The sequence below is a fragment of the Aquarana catesbeiana genome, linkage group LG02, assembly GCF_042186555.1.
Source record: "Aquarana catesbeiana isolate 2022-GZ linkage group LG02, ASM4218655v1, whole genome shotgun sequence".
Lineage (NCBI taxonomy): Eukaryota > Metazoa > Chordata > Amphibia > Anura > Ranidae > Aquarana > Aquarana catesbeiana.
Genome location: NC_133325.1, coordinates 9,073,405 through 9,083,707, shown reverse-complemented (window position 1 = coordinate 9,083,707; position 10,303 = coordinate 9,073,405). Strand labels below are relative to the sequence as shown.

The following is a 10,303-nucleotide window of genomic DNA, read 5'->3' as shown; positions in this document are numbered from 1 at the left end:
CTTAACCAGCAGTATATGTAGCAGGAGCTCAACAGAAGCACCAGACATGACTCTATGATAGGGGGTCATCCATTTGGAGGTTATCAATGTACGCTCCTGCCCCTAGATAATTGATGCACCCGTGCCAATAGATGCTGGCAGCAGATAGCCCTGGGTGCTGAGGACTGAAACATTTCTTCAAGGCATTGCTCAGTCAGCCAAGCCCACTTCTGTTCCTCCTTTTTACCGACAGGAGGCTCAGAGACACTTTATCCATGAGATGTTATCCTATTAGCCTCTGGAAATGAGTGACACAAGATCCTCCATAGCCCATCTCTCAGATGTTTCATATTCTGGTCCCTCTGTGTGGACAGGATGAGCTCTGCCACTCTCCTCTTGTAACATGAATCAAGAAGGATATCCAATCAGTAATGATTCCTCTCCTTTATGCCATGAATCCTGAAATCGCAGGCTCTGGAGAATGAGGGAGCACATGTGCAGCAAATTACTGGAGACAGAGGAACTCGAGTCTTTGTGGTCCAGACCTACCTACCCCTGCCATTTACTACTGTCAGGGTGTGGGAGGCATGAAACCTACATGTAGAAGACAGCCCCATGGCGACCATACTCCTCCTCCTCCTTCTCCTCCTGCACTTGGTGTGGCCTCACAGTGCTGGTGTCTGGATAGAGCAGGCCCTGAGATGTAAGGAAGTTCTCTTTTTCCCCTGTTGCTCTGCCTTGAGTGACCTGTCCATGCTGCCATGCAATGTGTGCTCCAGCAAGAACACAACTGGTACAGCGTCGCTGATACATGCATCATCATGGCTCATCATTCTTGCCGCCTCATCCCCTGAGCCTATCCTCACGCCATACTCATGCAAATACTTGCTGATTGCCCTCTTGTCAGGGACATGCTAGCCATTAGGGATGAGCCGAACACCCCCCGGTTCGGTTTGCACCAGAACTTGCGAACAGGCAAAAAATTTGTACAAACACCGTTAAAGTCTATGGGACACGAACATGAAAAATCAAAAGTGTTCATTTTAAAGGCTTATATGCAAGTTATTGTCATAAAAAGTGTTTGGGGACCCGGGTCCTGCCCCAGGGGACATGGATCAATGCAAAAAAAAGTTTTAAAAACGGACGTTTTTTTCAGGAGCAGTGATTTTAATAATGCTTAAAGTGAAACAATAAAAGTGAAATATTCCTTTAAATTTCATAGCTGGGGGGTGTCTATAGTATGCCTGTAAAGTGGCGCATTTTTCCCGTGTTTAGAACAGTCCGAGAGCAAAATGACATTTCAAAGGAAAAAACTTAATTCAAAACTGATCACGGCTGTAATGAATTGTCGGGTCCCGATAATATAGATGAATATCATTGAAAAAAATGGCACTGCACCCAAATTAAAAAAAAAATTGTGTGGGGGTCCCCCCAAAATCCAAACCAAGTCTTAATCTGAGCTGGCAACCTGGCAGGTCTCAGGAAAAGGGGGGGATGATAGATCGCCCCCCCCCTCCTAAACCGTACCAGGCCATATGCCCATCAACATGGGAACAAGGTGCTTTGGGGGGCTACCCCAAAGCATCCTCCACATGTTGAGGGCATGTGGCCTGGTATGGTTCAGGAGGGGGGGCGCTCTCTCGTCCCCCGCTTTTCCTGCGGCCAGCCAAGTTGCCAGCTCAGATAAGGGTCACTTTTGATAAATGAGCACTTTTGATTTTTCATGTTAGTGTCCTGTAGACTTTAATGGTGTTCCGCAGCTTTCGAATTTGCCGTGAATGCCGCATATTTTTCGCTGTTCGCCGAGCGGGCGAACACCGAATGTTCGAGACGAACTTACGTTTGACTCGAACATCAGGCTCATTCCTACTGGCCATAGTGCAACTGAGGCTCCGAGGCACACACAAATGCTCAGGCACGGCCCTGCAGTGCTACCTTGCAGAGACCAGGCACATGAGATGGTGTGTGCGCATTCGTCAATGATACTGGTGCCAAGTGGCCTATATAAATGCAGCAACTGCACTAGTTGGTTGATGTCTGATCCTGCAGCTCTTCCTGTGTTCCTCTGGCCATTCCTGTTCTTGATTTCTGTGATTGACCAGGCTTGTCCTGACCTCGCTTGAATGCTTTCTGACCTGACCTTGGCCTGTCTTTGGATTCCACTTGCCTCTTACTAATCTGCCTGCTCCAGTGTTGCTGCCCTCTGCCTGTACCCTGACCATTCTCCTGCCTGCTGTCCATGCCTCTACCTGACTGTCTGTTGCTGATCTGGCTCATCTGACCACATATCCTGTGATCTGTCTGCTCAGCGCCATACACCACTCACCTGGTCCTTGCTGGTCATCTGCCTACCACCTGTTACCAGTCTTCACTGTACCTGTGACCAGTCACCTGTCTGCCAGTCCTCTACCAGCCTGTTGTCTGCCAAGACCTGCTGATCCTCCTGCCATTCATTGTGTTGGCCACCTGATCTGTTCCTGGAGAAGCACCTGCTCTTCATCCATGCAATCTGCTAGACAATCTATAGGCACTAGTCTTACTACCAGTGGTTCCTGAGCCGGAGATGTAAGAGAGACCCTCCTCTGCATGTCAGGCTCTACCACAAGATACTTGACACCTCTGCTGCATGTGTAGCCACCGCAGCATGACCAAAAAAGAAAATCCCAATTGCTACCAACCCTCTCCACACCTTAGTGTTGTCCAATACTTCCTCCTCGGTCTGGTGCCGTAGGCAAGACAGAGAAAAGCTTGTCTTTCTGCTCATTCCCTGCAATCTGGCCTGTCATTTTTACCTTCTTCCCCAGGGGGTGCACCATTAGTGCTCAAGAATGGACCAGTCAACAAAGATTTCCTTATCTGTGTCCTCTTAGGCACAGCCCACAAAAGTCCCACAAAAGTTACTTTTCTTGAAAGGTCTAAAATACCCAATGGTTCCCATGCGTGTACTTATCGTTCATGATTAAAGAGGTAGTCACTTCTTTCTTCTGTTCCTTGCCTCACCAACACCAACAACATAAAACACAAACAATCAAGCACCCGACCTATGAAAAGGAAAAAAAAAATTTTGCCCAAAGACATTGGGTGTGGCTCCACAAAGCATTGCCAAGGCCCTACGGCGAATCTCTCTGGTTTTTATGCCATAGATGATTGGGTTCATCATTGGTGGGACAAGGACATAGAGGTTGGCAAAGATGATGTGGAACTCTTGAGAAATGTGTCTGTGAGCTATGAAGCTAAAAAATGCCGGTATGTAGAAGAGAACGATGACACAGGTGTGGCACACACATGTATTGAAGGCTTTGGAACGAGCCTGGGATGATGAGAGTCTCACATCTGCCATGATAATAGCAACATAGGAAGTTACAATAAGGACCATGTCCACACCAATAGTACAGGCGGCTACAACCAGTCCAGCCACCACATTCACCATTATGTTAGATGTCGCCAATCTAGCCACAGACATGTGCTCACAGTAGGTGTGTTCTATGACATTGCTTCGCTGGAATGGTAATCTGTTGAGAAGAAAAACAAAGGGTGTGACTATGCAGAAGCTTCTGAAAAGGGCCACCATGGCTGTCTTCTGTACAAAGTTGTTGATGACGGTTGTAGCATAAGTTAAAGGGTGACAGATGGCACAGTAACGGTCGTATGCCATGGAGAGCAGTATGGCGGATTCAGTACAAAAAGCAAAATGAATGAAGAATACTTGAGTGAGGCATCCAATGAAAGAGATCTCATGATTACCAAACCAGAAGATGCTGAGGGTCTTGGGTACGGTGGTGGAGCTCAAGAGGACATCGCTGGTTGACAACATCATGAGGAATATATACATGGGTTGATGGAGACTCTTGTTGGATGAGATGACCAAGACCAGGGCAGAGTTTCCCAGAAGTGACAGAACATACATGATGGAGAAGGGGATGGAGATCAGGAGATGTGAGTCCTCCAGGCCAGGAATTCCCATCAGGAGGAAATAATCAGGGTGGAAACTGGTGGAATTTGACATTTCAGCAAAATTGTATTTTCTAAGATTCCAAACTACTCGAGTTACCTTTGGTTAAGAAAGACATCAACAGTTGAAACAATTGTGCAAAATGGAGTTATTAATGAGAAACACGACAAAATTGTATTTATTCTGAGTGCAGCAGGGATTGGTCCATCACTGGTTCCTCTCTTTATGTTTTGTGGGAGTCTTCTGATTGTAGACATTCCCCCATTTCCTGCCAGGACAGAAAGTAATAGAGGGCATATCAACAGAGACAAAAATACAAGCTGACCGGGGAAGGATTAGAACCTCGGAACGAGTTTTTTAAGACCTCCAGCCTTCCCTTCAGTCTTGCACAGCTGTACCGGCACCTCTCCAGGACTGAAGCGGCTTCCTCTGATCTCACCGCACACTGCGAGCTTCTCATAATGTGCATTAGAAGCTGCAGCAAGTCAGATAGAGCCCCGCCCTCATTTCCTGGAGAGAAGACATCCAGCACCTAAACTTTCCTCCCCAGCCTGACTAGCACTGGCCCCGCCCCTTTTATTCATTGGATTTCAGTTCTCTCAATCAAAGAGGCTCAACATCACATGTGGGTTCTACCCAGGATTAACTGTAGTCAAATACAATCTTTCCAGGAATGTCTTCCTCTAGGAATTGCCTGTCTGATCAATGTTTATAAACAATGTTACTTTGTATCTCTCTATCTCCCTTCTGATCAATATTTATAAACACTGTTACTTTGTATCTCTCTATCTCCCTTCTGATCAATATTTATAAACAGTGTTACTTTGTGTCTCTCTATCTCCCTTCTGATCAATATTTATAAACAATGTTACTTTGTATCTCTCTATCTCCTGTCTGATCAATGTTTATAAACAATGTTACTTTGTATCTCTCTATCTCCCTTCTGATCAATGTTTATAAACAATGTTACTTTGTATCTCTCTCTCTCCTGTCTGATCAATGTTTATAAACAATGTTACTTTGTATCTCTCTATCTCCCTTCTGATCAATATTTATAAACAATGTTACTTTGTGTCTCTCTATCTCCCTTCTGATCAATATTTATAAACAATGTTACTTTGTATCTCTCTATCTCCTGTCTGATCAATGTTTATAAACAATGTTACTTTGTATCTCTCTATCTCCCATCTGATCAATGTTTATAAACACTGTTACTTTGTATCTCTCTATCTCCCTTCTGATCAATATTTATAAACAATGTTACTTTGTATCTCTCTATCTCCTGTCTGATCAATGTTTATAAACAATGTTACTTTGTATCTCTCTATCTCCTGTCTGATCAATGTTTATAAACAATGTTACTTTGTATCTCTCTATCTCCTGTCTGATCAATGTTTATAAACAATGTTACTTTGTATCTCTCTGTCTCCTGTCTGATCAATGTTTATAAACAATGTTACTTTGTATCTCTCTATCTCCTGTCTGATCAATGTATATAAACAATGTTACTATGTATCTCTCTATCTCCCATCTGATCAATGTTTATAAACAATGTTACTTTGTATCTCTCTATCTCCCATCTGATTAATGTTTATAAACACTGTTACTTTGTATCTCTCTATCTCCCTTCTGATCAATATTTATAAACAATGTTACTTTGTATCTCTCTATCTCCCTTCTGATCAATATTTATAAACAATGTTACTTTGTATCTCTCTATCTCCTGTCTGATCAATGTTTATAAACAATGTTACTTTGTATCTCTCTATCTCCCATCTGATCAATGTTTATAAACACTGTTACTTTGTATCTCTCTATCTCCCTTCTGATCAATATTTATAAACAATGTTACTTTGTATCTCTCTATCTCCCTTCTGATCAATATTTATAAACAATGTTACTTTGTATCTCTCTATCTCCTGTCTGATCAATATTTATAAACAATGTTACTTTGTATCTCTCTATCTCCCATCTGATCAATATTTATAAACAATGTTACTTTGTATCTCTCTATCTCCTGTCTGATCAATGTTTATAAACAATGTTACTTTGTATCTCTCTATCTCCCATCTGATCAATGTTTATAAACACTGTTACTTTGTATCTCTCTATCTCCCTTCTGATCAATATTTATAAACAATGTTACTTTGTATCTCTCTATCTCCTGTCTGATCAATGTTTATAAACAATGTTACTTTGTATCTCTCTATCTCCTGTCTGATCAATGTATATAAACAATGTTACTTTGTATCTCTCTATCTCCCGTCTGATCAATATTTATAAACAATGTTACTTTGTATCTCTCTATCTCCTGTCTGATCAATGTTTATAAACAATGTTACTTTGTATCTCTCTCTCTCCTGTCTGATCAATGTTTATAAACAATGTTACTTTGTATATCTCTATCTCCCATCTGATCAATATTTATAAACAATGTTACTTTGTATCTCTCTATCTCCTGTCTGATCAATGTTTATAAACAATGTTACTTTGTATCTCTCTATCTCCCATCTGATCAATATTTATAAACAATGTTACTTTGTATCTCTCTATCTCCCTTCTGATCAATATTTATAAACAATGTTACTTTGTATCTCTCTATCTCCTGTCTGATCAATGTTTATAAACAATGTTACTTTGTATCTCTCTATCTCCCATCTGATCAATGTTTATAAACACTGTTACTTTGTATCTCTCTATCTCCCTTCTGATCAATATTTATAAACATTGTTACTTTGTATCTCTCTATCTCCTGTCTGATCAATGTATATAAACAATGTTACTATGTATCTCTCTATCTCCCATCTGATCAATGTTTATAAACAATGTTACTTTGTATCTCTCTATCTCCCATCTGATTAATGTTTATAAACACTGTTACTTTGTATCTCTCTATCTCCTGTCTGATCAATGTTTATAAACAATGTTACTTTGTATCTCTCTCTCTCCTGTCTGATCAATGTTTATAAACAATGTTACTTTGTATATCTCTATCTCCCATCTGATCAATATTTATAAACAATGTTACTTTGTATCTCTCTATCTCCTGTCTGATCAATGTTTATAAACAATGTTACTTTGTATCTCTCTATCTCCCATCTGATCAATATTTATAAACAATGTTACTTTGTATCTCTCTATCTCCTGTCTGATCAATGTTTATAAACAATGTTACTTTGTATCTCTCTCTCTCCTGTCTGATCAATATTTATAAACAATGTTACTTTGTATCTCTCTATCTCCCTTCTGATCAATATTTATAAACAATGTTACTTTGTATCTCTCTATCTCCTGTCTGATCAATGTTTATAAACAATGTTACTTTGTATCTCTCTATCTCCCATCTGATCAATGTTTATAAACACTGTTACTTTGTATCTCTCTATCTCCCTTCTGATCAATATTTATAAACATTGTTACTTTGTATCTCTCTATCTCCTGTCTGATCAATGTATATAAACAATGTTACTATGTATCTCTCTATCTCCCATCTGATCAATGTTTATAAACAATGTTACTTTGTATCTCTCTATCTCCCATCTGATTAATGTTTATAAACACTGTTACTTTGTATCTCTCTATCTCCCTTCTGATCAATATTTATAAACAATGTTACTTTGTATCTCTCTATCTCCTGTCTGATCAATGTTTATAAACAATGTTACTTTGTATCTCTCTATCTCCCATCTGATCAATGTTTATAAACACTGTTACTTTGTATCTCTCTATCTCCCTTCTGATCAATATTTATAAACAATGTTACTTTGTATCTCTCTATCTCCTGTCTGATCAATGTTTATAAACAATGTTACTTTGTATCTCTCTATCTCCTGTCTGATCAATGTTTATAAACAATGTTACTTTGTATCTCTCTATCTCCTGTCTGATCAATGTTTATAAACAATGTTACTTTGTATCTCTCTATCTCCTGTCTGATCAATGTATATAAACAATGTTACTTTGTATCTCTCTATCTCCCATCTGATCAATATTTATAAACAATGTTACTTTGTATCTCTCTATCTCCTGTCTGATCAATGTTTATAAACAATGTTACTTTGTATCTCTCTATCTCCTGTCTGATCAATGTTTATAAACAATGTTACTTTGTATCTCTCTATCTCCTGTCTGATCAATGTATATAAACAATGTTACTATGTATCTCTCTATCTCCCATCTGATCAATGTTTATAAACAATGTTACTTTGTATCTCTCTATCTCCCATCTGATTAATGTTTATAAACACTGTTACTTTGTATCTCTCTATCTCCCTTCTGATCAATATTTATAAACAATGTTACTTTGTATCTCTCTATGTCCTGTCTGATCAATGTTTATAAACAATGTTACTTTGTATCTCTCTATCTCCCATCTGATCAATATTTATAAACAATGTTACTTTGTATATCTCTATCTCCTGTCTGATCAATGTTTATAAACAATGTTACTTTGTATCTCTCTATCTCCCATCTGATCAATGTTTATAAACACTGTTACTTTGTATCTCTCTATCTCCCTTCTGATCAATGTTTATAAACACTGTTACTTTGTATCTCTCTATCTCCCTTCTGATCAATATTTATAAACAATGTTACTTTGTATCTCTCTATCTCCCGTCTGATCAATGTTTATAAACAATGTTACTTTGTATCTCTCTATCTCCTGTCTGATCAATGTTTATAAACAATGTTACTTTGTATCTCTCTATCTCCCTTCTGATCAATGTTTATAAACAATGTTACTTTGTATCTCTCTATCTCCCTTCTGATCAATGTTTATAAACAATGTTACTTTGTATCTCTCTGTCTCCCATCTGATCAATGTTTATAAACAATGTTACTTTGTATCTCTCTATCTCCCTTCTGATCAATGTTTATAAACAATGTTACTTTGTATCTCTCTATCTCCCTTCTGATCAATGTTTATAAACAATGTTACTTTGTATCTCTCTATCTCCCTTCTGATCAATGTTTATAAACAATGTTACTTTGTATCTCTCTGTCTCCTGTATGATCAATGTTTATAAACAATGTTACTTTGTATCTCTGTCTGTGCAGTACATCTGGTGTCCATGACTGGTTATGTTTATTTGGGGAGGCTCAGTGGTGTAGTGGGTAGCACTTTCACCTAGTCAGCCAAGGGGTTGCTGGTTCAAATTCCAACCAAAACACCACCTGCCTGGAGTTTGCATGTTCTCCCTGCACCTGCGTGGGTTTCCTCCCACACTCTATAGACATGCTGGTAGGTTAACCCCTTTGCACGCAACCCCTGCAGGGCGCTGACAGCGTGAGGAGAAGAAACAAACACTGATCACCGGCTTCTGTGCAAGGGACATCGGTCCCGAAGAGGAAGAGACGCAGCCGCCACATCTGTCCCTGCCAGTGTCCACCAGTGCAAAAGTGCCACCCATTAGTGCCCATCAGTGCCCCCTCATCAGCGTACAATAATGAAGGAGAAAAATTACCTGTTTGCAAAATTTATTAACAAAATATAAAACGGTTTTGTATTTTTAAAAAAATAAAATTTTAAGAAAAAGTAAAAATCCCAGAGGTGATCAAATACCGCCAGTAAAAGAAAGCTCTGTTTGTGGGGAAAAAATGATAACATTTTCATTTGGGCGCAGTGCCACACGACCGCGCAATTGTCATTCAAAGAGTGACAGCGCTGAAAGCTGAAAATTGGCCTGGGCAGGAAGGGGGGTTTAGGTGCCCGGTAAGCAGGGCCCGCCATCGGGGGGGGGGGGGGGGGTACAGCCCATACACATGTACCGGGCCCAAGTGTCTGGAGGGGTACCGGCGGCAAGGAGAGAGGAGCCGGAGGAGATATAGTGCTGGTCTGCAGGAGAGACGCGGGCGTAGGTTGAGCACAGTAAGCTGGCATGGCTGGGACTCAGGAGATGGTATGAGGGGAGGGACCTAACAGCCTTTCAGTTGCCTATTGGCTGAGGAGGCAGCAGCAGGAGGTGGGCTGCTCCGCCTCCTGCTGCCTCCTTAGCCAATAGGTACACAGGGTGCACGGTCCATCACTGCAGAGCCTCGTGCTTCCTGTGTTGGTAGGAGGGACGGAATTCCTCTGAAGAGAAGCTGCTGCAGAGATCGAGGTGAGTGAAAAAAAAAAGTGAAGTGTTTCCTGAAGCTGGTAGAAGACATTGTACAGAGCACAGCCTGCGCTCCCCTAATATCAATCGATGTATTATTAGACCTATTGCTGTCCTTTTAGCAGAGTGAAAGTGACATCACACATGTGCAGAATAGATGTCAGCTGATGTCAAAATGTTCAAAGGACGGCATTATGGGTAGCATTACAGTGACTGTGCATTAGTCCAGGTTCACTAAACTAGCCAATGCTCTGAAAAGCAATCCATGCGGATT

At 40.4% G+C, this 10,303-nt stretch overlaps 1 protein-coding gene across 1 annotated transcript; it reads right to left on the bottom strand.

Annotated features, from left to right (window-relative positions):
* Positions 1-3,007: 3,007 nt before the first annotated feature.
* On the bottom strand, positions 3,008-3,985 carry LOC141126389 (olfactory receptor 52Z1P-like). The gene has a single exon (XM_073612336.1). The coding sequence runs from the start codon at positions 3,983-3,985 to the stop codon at positions 3,008-3,010; it is 978 nt and encodes a 325-aa protein (XP_073468437.1).
* Positions 3,986-10,303: the final 6,318 nt, after the last annotated feature.

Bases quoted from the DNA above. Each gene is read 5' to 3' on its own strand.
- LOC141126389 (XM_073612336.1), bottom strand. From the start codon at position 3,985: ATGTCAAATTCCACCAGTTTCCACCCTGATTATTTCCTCCTGATGGGA.